Below are 13,632 nucleotides of genomic sequence, written 5' to 3' on the forward strand. Positions count from 1 at the left end.
CCTGGCGACAGTGCGAGACTCCGTCTCAAAAAAAAAAAAAAAAAAAAAAGAGAGAGATCCAGAATTCCAGAATTGCAACTGTGAACCAAGAAGTGGGGGTGGGTACCTCAGACAAGGCTTTTACCGGAAATTTAGCATGTAGGATAGAAAGCAGAGACCAAAGACCTCTTGCTTTGAGGCTTTTGGCGTGCTACAAGGACTCGAAAGTTATTTGTTCAACGGATGACTCCTGTTTTCTGGAGGCAAACTGAATCCCGGGCAGGTGGCTCAGCACCTCCAGCCTGTTCCAGATCGGGACAGGGAAGGTGCCTGGGGCAATCAGTGAGGTTTCCAGCCTTCCTTAGGCCTGGGCCAGCCCGCTCCCCTCCCATGTGACCCCAGGCAACCATTTTAATTTTTTTACAGCCAAGCGTAGTGGAGAACTGGCTGCGCGCCGGTTGCCAGGGACGCGGCAGCCAGCTTGGCGGGGCTGGGGTGAAAGAGGACGCTGCGTGGGGGAGGGCTCCGCGGCTTCTGACTGGCTGGAGCACCAGGATTCATTTGCATAATATTTTCTGACGGCTTCTGATTGGCTGAAGCCAGAGGGGCGGTGGTGGGGTGATTCCAAGGGCCCAGAGCTCTGGCCCGCGGACCTTTTCCTTCTGGAGTTTCCCCGGCGGGTGTGAGTTGTTGCGGGGTCTGGGGGAGCTGGGAGGCCCGGTTTGGGAAGTTTTGCAGGCAGGTGCATGAGCCATCTTTCTCTGAAAGTGTTTAAGAAATGTGCAAGAACAGCGGCCAGAGTCAAGAAACTGGGGGATGAAGGGTTATCTCGAGACTAGACGGAAGGAAACGTATCAGGGGAGGGGTGGAGGCCAGAAGGAAGGAGTTAGGTAGGGGCCCTCTCCCAAGCTGGCGTTTTTACTGGGTGGAATCCTTTTGCTAGATCCCTTGGATTTCCGTTTTCCGTGTGCTATCACACTGTTGGAACTGGGAAGAAGAGAAAAAGAGGCAAGATTTTGGCATTTAGTAACTTAAGTCTGAATACCGAGTTTTCATCCGGGTGCATACGTACTTAAAATACCAAATGGGTCCAGGAAGGGGGACAAAGTACGCTTTAATTTATGAGAAGATCAGCTACTAGAAACTGTATATCTGTTTTTCTCGAGTTTTCTTCTTGCAGTGCTCTTTCAATCTCATTGGACATATTTTATATTATTTTCCTGCTTAAGCACTGGGGGTTGGGTGGAAGGATCTGTGGCTCATCATAGCCAATTTCCACACTTAAGGTTTCTGACTCTTCACATAAACACCTCTCACTATGATGAGGTCCTGTATCAAGTACAATTAATCTTTGTACTTTACAATTTACATAGTGATTTTTATTTACATTATCATATTTAAACTTAATCAAAGTCCTTGGCACGGCCCATGGAACAAGCTCCATTTTTTTGATAAAGAAACTGAGGCTAGAAAAGTTTCTATGTGTGCAGAGAAGGAAGGTGAAATTATTTTAATGCTTCAAAGTTATATAATGCTTCCCGCCTCCCTGTATTTTTCTTTCCATTGATCTTCCTTCAAAACCCTGATTGGTCTATCCCAGTTTTGCAAGTAAGAAAACATGGGCTGTGATGTAGAGCTAATAAGTTTTGGGGTAGTGGGTCCTCAGACTTAGGTCTGTCTCCAAGGGTCACTGACTTTGTTTTGTTTTGTTTGTTTTTTGTCAACAGATTAGTCCTTGTGGCACCAAATCAGAATTTCATTCAAAAGACAATTAGGAAGATGGTTTTCTATGGAAAATATTTAAGTGTAGGTCTTAATGTGAAAGAAAGAGGGAGAGAAAGAAATCCCTTTATTATGTTCTCCCTTCCTTAGGCATTTTTTGTCCTGTGGGAAAAAACTGTACTAGGGACAGAGACCTGTTAAGTTTTAGAGAAAAGGGGTCTTTTTTTTTTTTTATTTGAGACAGAGTCTTGCTCTGTCGCCCAGGCCGGAGTGCAGTGGCACGATCTCGGCTCACTGCAACTCCGCCTCCTGGGTTCAAGCAATTCTCCTGCCTCATCCTCCCGAGTAGCTGGGATTACAGGCGCTGGCCACCACGCCCGGCTAATTTTTGTATTTTTAGTAGAGACCGGGTTTCACCATGTTGGCCAGGCTAGTCTGGAACCCCTGACTTTGTGATCCGCCCGCCTCGGCCTCCCAAAGTGCTGGGACTACAGGCGTAAGCCACCGTTTCAGGCCGAGAAAAGGGATTTAAAATGAGAAGCTTGAATCTTATTGAACATAATTGTAGGACTGTCAGAGAGGACTGGTGGATGAGGAATATGGCAAGGGACATGAGATGGGAAAAATTAAATAGGCTGTGGTTTGGAAGTCTCAAAGTGAAATTCAAGGTGCAAGGCTCTTAAAAGTTAAATCCAGCGATTCGGTACATAGCTTAGGCCCTATTAAATGACCCAGTGCTTTAAGAACTATCTTTTGAAAGGAACACTTCACACAAGCACCCTCAAAAATAATTAGACACCTCCCCATTTCTCTGTTAAATGGTGAAAGACACCCAAGACTAGACCTAACTACTGTCACCTTCTCCTGGCCTCTTGGCAGCCAAAAGGCCACATGGCCCAGGCTCTCCAGCATCACTGTGTAGCCGACTTGGACAAAAATTGACTTCTCCCCATTGCCACTTGCAGATCTCTTCAAAGAATCAGCAGATCTGATAGTGTGCCCCTCTTCATCCCCGGCAACCACTGTTAAAGGAAAGATTGGGAAAGATCCCGCCCCGCCGGGAGGGAGGCAAAAGCCTCTGACGCTCCCCTCCCCCCCATAGCTGACCAAGGCCAGGGCCACTGCGGGAGCACCGCGCGTCCACGTGCACCCAGCATGCCCGGTCACCCTTCTTACGTAAGAGTCCCAGGATGGAGTTGTACCTGCTGCCGGCCCCTCTTCCCCGACGGCTAATAATAAACCCGGGTTCCTGTTTCCCGGCCACGGCCACTCCAGATTCGGGGTTGAGGGGCTCACTCTGCAACCAAGGCACGTGCATTCCGGTCATCCCACGCGGGGAGCGCGCGCAAGGCCCGCCCAGCCCCCACATGCCAGCCCCACCCTCCAGTCGGTCCGGACGCCGACGCCTTTTTGACCCTCGCTGTGCCCAGCCCTCCTCAACTGGCCTGCCCAGGGCTTGGTGCTGGCGGGGTCCAGCTGCTCCAATCCCTCCTCCTCTGCTCTACCCTGCCCTGCCCTGGCCTGCCCCGGCGCCCTCCCTCAGCCCGGGTATCAGGCGAGAGGCGGAGCTGGCCCGGCGCGCCCCGCCCCCGCTGTAGAAAGGGCCGGGCGAGTGTTACTCGCGGTCATCCCGGCCCGGGCCTTTTATCTCGGTGCTGCCGGGGGAGGCGGGAGGAGGAGACACCAGGGGTGGCCCTGAGCGCCGGCGACACCTTTCCTGGACTATAAATTGAGCACCTGGGATGGGTAGGGGGCCATCGCAGTCACCGCCGTCCGCAGTCACAGTCCAGCCACTGACCGCAGCAGCGCCCTTGCGTAGCAGCCGCTTGCAGCGAGAACACTGAATTGCCAACGAGCAGGAGAGTCTCAAGGCGCAAGAGGAGGTGGGTGCCCACGCCCCATCGCTGCCCCGGCCAGCTTGGTTGCTTGAGCTCAGGCTTTTCGGAGGGAGAAGTTGTGGTGGTGGTGAGGGGACACCCTTCTCCCCGCGGCCGTAGGTGGGCGAGGAGGTGGGACTGCCCAGCCGCGGGGAGCCACCCAGGCGCCGTCCCGGACGAGCTGTAGCCAGAGAAGGGGGTGCGCGCGGGCAAGGGCGCCAGGCCCCCTAGCAGGGTGAATAATCTAATCTGTTCTTTCGTCCCCGTGTATCAAACAGGCCAGGGCTCGACCCACAGAGCACCCTCAGCCATCGCGAGTTTCCGGGCGCCAAAGCCAGGAGAAGCCGCCCATCCCGCAGGGCCGGTCTGCCAGCGAGACGAGAGTTGGCGAGGGCGGAGGAGTGCCGGGAATCCCGCCACACCGGCTATTGCCAGGCCCCCAGCGCGGGCCTTGGAGAGCGCGTGAAGGCGGGCATCCCCTTGACCCAGCCGACCATCCCCGTGCCCCTGCGTCCCTGCGCTCCAACGTCCGCGCGGCCACCATGATGCAAATCTGCGACACCTACAACCAGAAGCACTCGCTCTTTAACGCCATGAATCGCTTCATTGGCGCCGTGAACAACATGGACCAGACGGTGATGGTGCCCAGCTTGCTGCGCGACGTGCCCCTGGCTGACCCCGGGTTAGACAACGATGTTGGCGTGGAGGTAGGCGGCAGTGGCGGCTGCCTGGAGGAGCGCACGCCCCCAGTCCCCGACTCGGGAAGCGCCAATGGCAGCTTTTTCGCGCCCTCTCGGGACATGTACAGCCACTACGTGCTTCTCAAGTCCATCCGCAACGACATCGAGTGGGGGGTCCTGCACCAGCCGCCTCCACCGGCTGGGAGCGAGGAGGGCAGTGCCTGGAAGTCCAAGGACATCCTGGTGGACCTGGGCCACTTGGAGGGTGCGGACGCCGGCGAAGAAGACCTGGAGCAGCAGTTCCACTACCACCTGCGCGGGCTGCACACTGTGCTCTCGAAACTCACGCGCAAAGCCAACATCCTCACTAACAGATACAAGCAGGAGATCGGCTTCGGCAATTGGGGCCACTGAGGCGTGGCGCCCGTGGCTGCCCAGCACCTTCTTCGACCCATCTCACCCTCTCTCATTCCTCAAAGCTTTTTTTTTTTTTTCCTGGCTGGGGGGCGGGAAGGGCAGACTGCAAATTGGGGGGCTGCGTACGTGCAGGAGGCGCGGTGGGGCTGCGTGGAGGAGGGGGCCACGTGTGAGAGAGAAGAAAATGGTGGCCGGAGATGGGAGGGCCCAAGGAACCTCCTGGGAGGGGGCCTGCATTCTATGTTGGTGGAAATGGGACTGGGCTGACGCCCTGCATTCAGCCTGTGCCTTTCTTGGGGTTTCTTTTCTGTTCTTTTCGGAGGAGAGGGCCCGAGAAGGGGCCATACCAGGGCGCGGCGCTGGGTTGCCACACTTGGGAAAGCAGCCCGGAGCTGGGTGCTGGGGAAGGCGGGGCGCGTAGCCTCCCGCCGCCCTGCGGTTGGGCCGGTGGAGGCCCAGGCGTTGCTAGGATTGCATCAGTTTTCCTGTTTGCACTATTTCTTTTTGTAACATTGGCCCTGTGTGAAGTATTTCGAATCTCCTCCTTGCTCTGAAACTTCAGCGATTCCATTGTGATAAGCGCACAAACAGCACTGTCTGTCGGTAATCGGTACTACTTTATTAATGATTTTCTGTTACACTGTATAGTAGTCCTGTGGCACCCCCACCCCATCCCTTTCGTGCCACTCCCGTCCCCACCCCCACCCCAGTGTGTATAAGCTGGCATTTCGCCAGCTTGTACGAAGCTTGCCACTCAGTGAAAATAATAACATTATTATGAGAAAGTGGACTTAACCGAAATGGAACCAACTGACATTCTATCGTGTTGTACATAGAATGATGAAGGGTTCCACTGTTGTTGTATGTCTTAAATTTATTTAAAACTTTTTTTAATCCAGATGTAGACTATATTCTAAAAAATAAAAAAGCAAATGTGTCAACTAAATTGGACAAGCGTCTGGTCCTCATTAATCTGCCAATGAATGGTTTCGTCGTTAAATAAAAATCAATTTCATTGATTTACTAGCAAAAGTAAATTTTGTGTTCTCTCTGGTATTTCATGGTGGTGGATATTCATCTGTGCAAGTATTTAGCTTTGTTTGGGAACTAGGTACTGACAAAATTTACTTCCAAACTTTATTTCTAATTCAGTACCAAGATAAGACCATACATCTCAACAAAAAGTTAAGAAATATTTAAAATATTTGTATCTTTCAACCAATTTGGCTAACTTATTGGAGTGCGTAATTAACATTTCGAATTTTTTAAGAAGCTCAAGCACAAGCTAAAGTGTTTTGAGGCATAAAAACAAGGCTGAAATTTCACTTGGTTACTGAGAAGTGAAAATTAGAAGGGAAGACCAGCTAATCGTAGTGCACACACCTTACAGGTTTTTATGTTTATCTGAGTAGATACTTAAATGCATTACAACATGATCGATGACGTCTTTCACCAGTTCCAGTAATGCTTCCAGTTTTTCAGTGAGCCAGTCTGCAAATGTGGACAGCAGTTCTGATCAAGGCTGCTGTGGAGCCCTTGGGAATGCTTAGATGCCATTATGATTCTCTACTGGGATGGTGGGAAAGGTAAAAGAATGTGCTCTGCATATTCTTTATTTCATTATTTGTTTTGGGGTATAAATGTCAGATCAACTTGTTGAAGTCATGAGGCATTCTCTAAGCTCGTAGGGCTTGAATTTAAAATACATATAAGTTAGCGGTCTTAACAAGCAAAATGTTTTGTGGTGCTGGCGGGCAGGGGCAGTTCAAGTCTATCAGCTTTTAGCAGCAGTGAAAAAAAATGTGGAAGTGTCAAGATGGGTGCTTGCCAGTTGCCAGAGAAAGTTAATCTTTAATTTGTATAAAGATAAGCTAGGCAGCACCAAAAGTAAAGCATACAGCCTCTTGTCTCGTGTCCCCTTTAAAATATCAAAGTGCAAGCAAAAAATAAATGAAACTGAAAAAAAGAAAAAAGCTGCATGGTAGAAACACAAAGACTTTCAAAGACTTTGGAGCCAGAAACTGCAAATCCTCTTGCTACTAATTGTGTGCATTTAACTTCATTCCTGTTGCCACATTAGTAATCAGGCATAAAAATAACTACACTGCTTCATGGAGTTGCAGTGAGAATTAAATGAGATTATATATAAAGTGTTTGAGGCTTAAAATTTTCGTTAGGCACTGCTGAAATGCTTTACAAGTTTCTCTCTTTTTTGATGTTTACAGTGATTACATTTATCTAAGCAACTTTCATACATGTTCAGTTTTAACATATTGACTACTCTGACAAATATGCTTAAAAAAAGCAATAACATTATAGAGTTAATGCAGAGTCCTAAGGATAGTCTAGTAGCCACTAAGTTTTTTCTTAAGTCTTCACTTTAGATGCTGTTATTTCTAGCACAAGCAAGCAGAGTCTTTCATATGCTTACACACTGGAGTCTTTGGTTGCTACCATTATCAGCTGGCTTGCAAACCAGAAGCCAACCATTTTAGGAATGCTTTAAGTGAACAACATGCAAACCCCAGGGATGGAAAAAACCCTAAGAATGCCCAATTATGAGCATTTACAACAATCACAACTGTGGCTGAAGACTATGCCCTTCTGAAATGAGATCTTAAAGCAGTATAGTTTGAAACAAAAGGTTTTAGCAAAAAAATGACATATGCACAATTTCTCCACCACTTTGTGTGAGTCAACCATTTAGTTAACTTTTCCACTTGAAAAAATGCAATAGAAAACCGGACACCATGTTTCACTATCTCAGTTAATATTCACAATTACAGTGGCTACAACTCGGAAACGGCATCACCAATGCTGCCCAGAGTCACTTTATATTGAAATTAAGTTCTTTACACCAATTAAATGGTTGTTTACAAACACTGGCTAGTGTACACAGGAAATAAAATTTCTAGATTTGCGGGGGAAACAAATGCTGCTCCAATCATCTCCTCTGCTGCTTCTGTTCCTCAATTCATGCTTAAAAATCTTTCATGTTACTCTTGGTTTTGTCCGTTTGCTTGCCTGTGGGGGTTTGGGCCTGCTGACCTGCACATTTCTCTCTTAAACTAAATGTTGTTTCATGTCTCCATTTCTGCCCCCACCCTACATTTTTCGTGAATATATGAGGCTTAGGACAATATGTCCATTTTAAGGAAAAGCATAATTTTAATTACATACGTGAAGCAACAAGTAAATTATTTCCTTTCTCAAAGCCATGAAGGAGAACTTGACTTAAAACCAAAAATAAATAAATAAATAAAAATTAAAAAATCACAGTTTGGGCAAGTGATAGCAAGAACTTTGGGGACATTCACTGAAAGTTGTTTTTGGAATATTATTGCAGTATATATAATACAGAAAAGTACATGTAGATAGCAAAACTAAACTCTAAAGAGTTATCAATTATTAACTTTATTTTTGAAAATATTTCTTCATGTAAGAGACTTTTTATATATAAACCGTGATTCTGACCTAGGAGTAATGATGCTCGCTGTTAAAGAGCATTGGGATATTTATGAACCAATAAGGTTTCCGGGCCCAGTAAGTACTATTCCACTAGTGGTAACTACTATTTTATTCCAGATCAGTTTGTGAAACAAGATTAGGACAAATTCCCAAAAGATTCACCAGTTAAAACTTCTCAAGCTATTGAAAATTTTGCTTAACCTCTGAGGTAAACAATAAGTGACTTCATATTTTCAGAAGGTCTTTCCTGAGGAATCTCAAAGTCACTTATAGATTTTACGAGTTGAATAAAGTTGAATTTTAAGAATCGAATACAATGTGTGGCATACCCCTCAGAGAGCTCTCAGAGATACTGTTGCTCTCTGACAGTGCCCATCTCCATGGCAGTTTATGACTAAAGGGAAGGCACAGATAGATGAGCTGGGCAAAAAGGAACAGCTTAGGTTGCAATTGATTACCCTCCAGATATTTACATTTGATAAGAATGTAAGAATTTTTTATATCCAAATCTTGTACCAAAGCTTCTGAGAAAGCCTGGTTTTGCCCCTAAACACAGCTTTCTGCTTTGTTCACATTGGGATTTTCATGTTTTACATTTATACAATGTTTCTTAGTGGTCTGGCCTAATTTACTCTTTCTGTGAACCTGAAAACAGTTTGTTAGAGAGCATGCCATAATTACTCTTTTGACCAACTTGAAAACTAGCCTGCTGTTGACAATTTTTTTTATTTTTAAATGAAGGTTATTGGCATTTGCATATGCCTCATCATTTCCCCTTATTTTTAGTTACTGAGCAAAAATCATTTGAAAAATAGTGCCTCTCCCCTCTCCCTTTCTCTCTCTTTCTCTCTCTTTGTCTCTCTCCCTCCCCCGGTCCCTTCCTCCCTCTGTTCTGCATTGCCAATGGTTCTCAGATGTTTGCAAATTGGACACAGTTCTGGTGGATTCAGAGCTCAAATCTCAAACAATGTACCTTTTTCCCCAAAGCTATTTATCTATTGATGGTACATCTAGTACATTTTTACCAATCATTGCATCTTTCTTTGATTTATTTTGAAGAGTTTTGGATACAATAATGACAGAAGGAATGTTTTCTTTTAAAGTTTTGGAGATAATGTTTTGCTCCCAACTAATAAAAAAACTTGATTGCAAGTTTTTGAAAACTCTAAAGATGTAGCATATTGGATTTGTTTCTTAAAATTAATTACTAGTCTTTTTAAAGTTGAAAAGTTTATGTAGCTTCTAATCAAGGCTAAATTGCTTAATTACTAAAATAATTTAAACTTAAAATTATTTATTTTTTCTTTTAAGGCCAGGCATAGTCTATTTTTTTTAATAACTCAAGGAAATGTAAAGATTGTTCTTGAGTCACTTCGAACACTTTCACTAGGCCTCTAGCTAGTTTACTTGGAGCTGTGTAGTACTTTCTGATAGGTGGTGGACATGATGGTAATGTATTACCAACAACTGTTTTTGTCTCTGAAAACTAGTATTATCTTTTGACTCATGCAAATCTCATGCCCAGGACTCTCCACTATACAAGACCCCAACTCTGACTGTCGTAAGGCCTTGCCACTCTCCATGGGGCAGAGAATCCTCAGAGCCAAAGGAATGTCCAGAACTGTGTCCCTACTTCTAGACCACACTCTGGGCACTTGGATACCCAGAGTTCCCTGTCCAAATGGCTCTGATCCCATTCCAGGGATTTCATAGGCATCTGTCCTGGGTGTATTCTCCAGTGGTAGATGAGCTGCTGACGTGTGCACCCCTAGGCCTGGGGCTTGGTGGGGAGCTGTGGATGGAGCTTGGACATGCAGACTGGGCTGTCCATATTTGTGCATACAAGGCCTTTTGTGGTGCAGAATGGATCTTTTGGTAGGAAGATAGGGAGGTGGAGCAGAGGCTGGAGATTCCTGTTTTGTTCTCTTGCCCTATCTCCCTGAGTTTCAGGACAAACAAAGGGGTTGAAGACTGCAGAAAGGAAACAAGAGCAGCTCAAGCTTTAAGGTCTTTTTTGGTTTCAACAAATGAGGATTCCATGCTTTTTCTCCCTATTTCCCACATACCTCAGGAGTCACCTTGCTCCACTGAAGAATCATATTTAATTAATAAAATGTTGATTGAGGAAAATAAAACCCACATCTGTATACAGAACTCTTCCAGCTGCTATTCAGTGCTTGAATAGTGGTGATTGCAGCAAAGGTAGTTATTCCGGACTCAGATACATCTTCCCTACAACCATGAGGATTTCACCTCCCCAAATAGTCTTTCATCTTTTTTCTTTTTTTCTTGATTGAGTTAGCTGTTTTCTTTTTGTGTTAAAAGTCTTGGTCAAGTTAAAGCAGAAAATGGAGAGTTGTGCATCTGTCTAAAGAAATCCCCTAAAACCACGACTATCTTATCAATCCTTCCTGTTTTGGCATTCTGTACTTTAAAGAGAAACATTTTTTTTTTGGTAACTTCCAGTGCTTTTTGTTATATTTTATTACTTCTTTGTCTATTCTTCCAGAATGCTTTGCCTAACAGTTTTCAAAACATATCTGCCAAGGTGCCCAATTTGAATAATCCCAAACTGGTAAGAATTTGGATTGTTGAATATCCTAATCACCTAGTTAAGAACAGGATTGCACATGAGAACTTTCTGACCTTGGACTGTCTAGAGAACACTTTCTCCACCATGGTTACATGCATGGTAGATAATAAGACTAGGAAATCACTAGCAAAACATAGAAACCAGTTCTTTATTTTACCTAGCACAATAAACAATGTTGGAGGTGGGGCATTTTCTAAAATCTATTTTACTTTTCAATATCAATATTACTGGTGTTGATATGTGCACTTTTATCAATGAGCATTCAGTTGAAACTGGACATGATTCATTTGATGTTGTCAAAAATAGAAACTAACTTTGTGGAGTTGTTTTTTTTTTCCTCCTTTTGAATACCACACTGCTGAGGTAAAGAATGTCATAGCTTGTGGGCGAGCTCAATAGGGCCAATTAAAACCTGGCTACTCTTCCACCATTTTGAAATACCTGACAGAACTTGCTGGGGCCTTGTTTCTCCCTTCTTAGATACCTAATTGAGGAGATTTCCTGTTTGGTAGTCAAGGAAAGATGAAAACGAAAGTACCACATTGCTGGTTCTGACCAAGGTATTTAAAATTGTCCAGTTGTTCACAACGCAATATTAATTTTAACCCTGCTTTAAAAAATGAAATGTAGACATTGTGAAAGAATACATACATGTTCTATAGTAGCCAAAGTATGTGTAGAATTCAAGGAGTGTGTTTAGTGTAGTTTAGTCATTCAAAAGAAGGTGTAGTATTTTATAACATCTAATTGACATTGCAGCTTATAACTCACAGATGATTTGAGGATATAATTTTGTTTCTGTTGTGATAAGTGCTTGTTGATAATTTCTTCATAGCTTAAATGTTTTTGGGGAAGTGCCAATTTAGATGGTTAAGCCTTGTGTTGGGGTCTGGGAGGAATCTCAAGAACCAGCAGCCCTTTTCTTCTAGTGGGTTTGGGAGCAGAAGAAAATGCCTGCTCCCTGCAGCCATATTGGCTCCATGTGGAAAAAAGGAGGCACCAAGACAAGCCTGTCTAATATAGTCTTTCCAAATTTTCCAGATGTGGTTCTTCACTCCCCCATCCTGGGTCAGTGTGAGTAACAGGAGTGATGGAGAAAGGCAAAATATGTTTCAGGACATTCCTGGCCATTGGAAACCTGAAGAGTGGGGAGAAATTGTTCTCTTCTGATAGCCAGCTGTGATACCTTTTTCTCTGACTCGAAAGGCAACAAATATTAAGTAGAAGCATATGAAATTGCCATTTTTGTTGATCAACCAACATGGTCATTTTGTTGGTCGGCCAAAATGGTTGAATGCTCCCTGATTTCAGCAGTTAGATACCCCTCTTGTGGGTGTGCTATAGTATTTTCCCATCATTTTATGAAACTATTTTTCACTAAATCAGAGTTGGCCTGATGTTGAGGTAGAAGGGGTGGGGGACAAAAGGAGATGGGGGTGGGGCAGGGAGGGTATTATATAAAGGAGACAAATAGAATGGAAGAAAGAGGAGGATATACAGATAAAGCGAGGGAATGAAAAAATGGCAGAGAGTCTGTGGCAAATTGTATTTTCTAAAACTGGATGCAAAGTTATTTCCAACCCTACATGTACTTCTACAACCTTGCCACCTTCCTTCAAGAGGTGGAATCTCTGTCTCCACCAATCAAATTTAGGTGGGGCTTTGTGGGCTGTCTTGACAAAATGAATGTGGCTGTCACTTCCAAGGCCAGGCTATAAAAGGTGGTATATCGTCCTCTTGTATGAGATGTGTGACTCAATATTGAGATGCTGGCTCTTGGAACCCAGCTACCATGCTGGAGGAAGCCCAAGCCACATAGAGAGGCCACCTGTAGGTGTTCCAGCAGACAGCACCACTGAGGTCCTAGCCAACAGGCACCATCAACTGCTAAACATGTGAGGATGCCTTCAAATGATTCTAGCCCCCAGCTTTCAAGCCACCCCAGCTGATGCCAAGTAGAACAGAGACAAGCTGTCCCCGTTGAGCCCTGCCCAAATTTCAGACTTATGTGCAAAATATTTTTATTCTTTAAACCACTGAGTGGTTTGTTACACAGCAATGGATAACTGGAACAGAGACATTTTTTCCAGATTTCAGGAGAGTGTAGAACTAAATGGAAACAATTGAAAGTAGAATGTAATCTATGGAGCAGGATCTGTTCTATCTCATTTACCTGAGTAGCCACTTATAATAAACCTGGAACCTTTGGAAACATTTGTCTGATGGCTGGCATTGAGAACAGAAGGATTTGAAGTGATGGATGATGAGAGAGGTGCTCAAAGTAGCATTTTACAATGCTGTGAAAACTCAGCATGGTAGGCAGAATAATGGCCCCCCACAGATGTCCATATTCCATTCACTGGAACCTGTGAGTATGTTACCTTGCGTGGCAAGGGATAATTGAGGTTGCAGATGTGATTAAGGTTGTTAATCGCCTGACCTTCTGATAGGGAGATCATCCTGGATTATGGCCTTGTATGGGTCCTTGATGGACCCAATGTAATCACAAAGTCCTTTAAAAGATGGAAGTAGGAGGCAGAAGAGTCAAAATCAGAAGGATGTAGCATGAGAATGACTCCATTTGCCATTTCTGGCTGTGAAGATGGAAGAAGGGGCCATGAGCCAAGAAATGTAGGCAGCCTCTAGAAGCTGGAAAAGGCAAGAAAACATTCTCCTCAAAGCCTTGAGAAGGCGTGCAGCCTCGCCAACACCTTGATTTTAGCCCAGTGAGACCCATTCTAGACTTCTGACCTCCAGAACTGTTAGATAATAATCTTGTGTTGTTTTAAGCCACCATGTTAGTGAGAATTTCCTGCAGAAGCAATAGGAAACTTATTTTAGTTTTCTATTGGTATCTAGCATATGGCCAGGAAACAAAAAGGTTATATATTCTTGG

General features: G+C 44.8%; 1 protein-coding gene across 2 annotated transcripts; it reads left to right on the forward strand.

Annotated features, from left to right (window-relative positions):
• The first annotated feature begins 591 nt into the window (after window positions 1–591).
• MID1IP1 (MID1 interacting protein 1) lies at window positions 592–5,621 on the forward strand. Of its 2 annotated transcripts, none has more exons than XM_055376414.2 (3): window positions 592–661; window positions 2,667–3,584; window positions 3,857–5,621. In XM_055376414.2, the coding sequence occupies exon 3, from the start codon at window positions 4,121–4,123 to the stop codon at window positions 4,670–4,672; it is 552 nt and encodes a 183-aa protein (XP_055232389.1). In that variant the 5' UTR covers window positions 592–661; window positions 2,667–3,584; window positions 3,857–4,120; the 3' UTR covers window positions 4,673–5,621. The 2 variants fall into 2 exon arrangements, with proteins under 2 accessions (XP_055232389.1, XP_018875119.1); XM_019019574.4 differs by having other exon boundaries at window positions 593–661; window positions 1,707–3,584.
• Window positions 5,622–13,632: the final 8,011 nt, after the last annotated feature.

This window comes from Gorilla gorilla, chromosome X (assembly GCF_029281585.2).
Source record: "Gorilla gorilla gorilla isolate KB3781 chromosome X, NHGRI_mGorGor1-v2.1_pri, whole genome shotgun sequence".
NCBI lineage: Eukaryota > Metazoa > Chordata > Mammalia > Primates > Hominidae > Gorilla > Gorilla gorilla.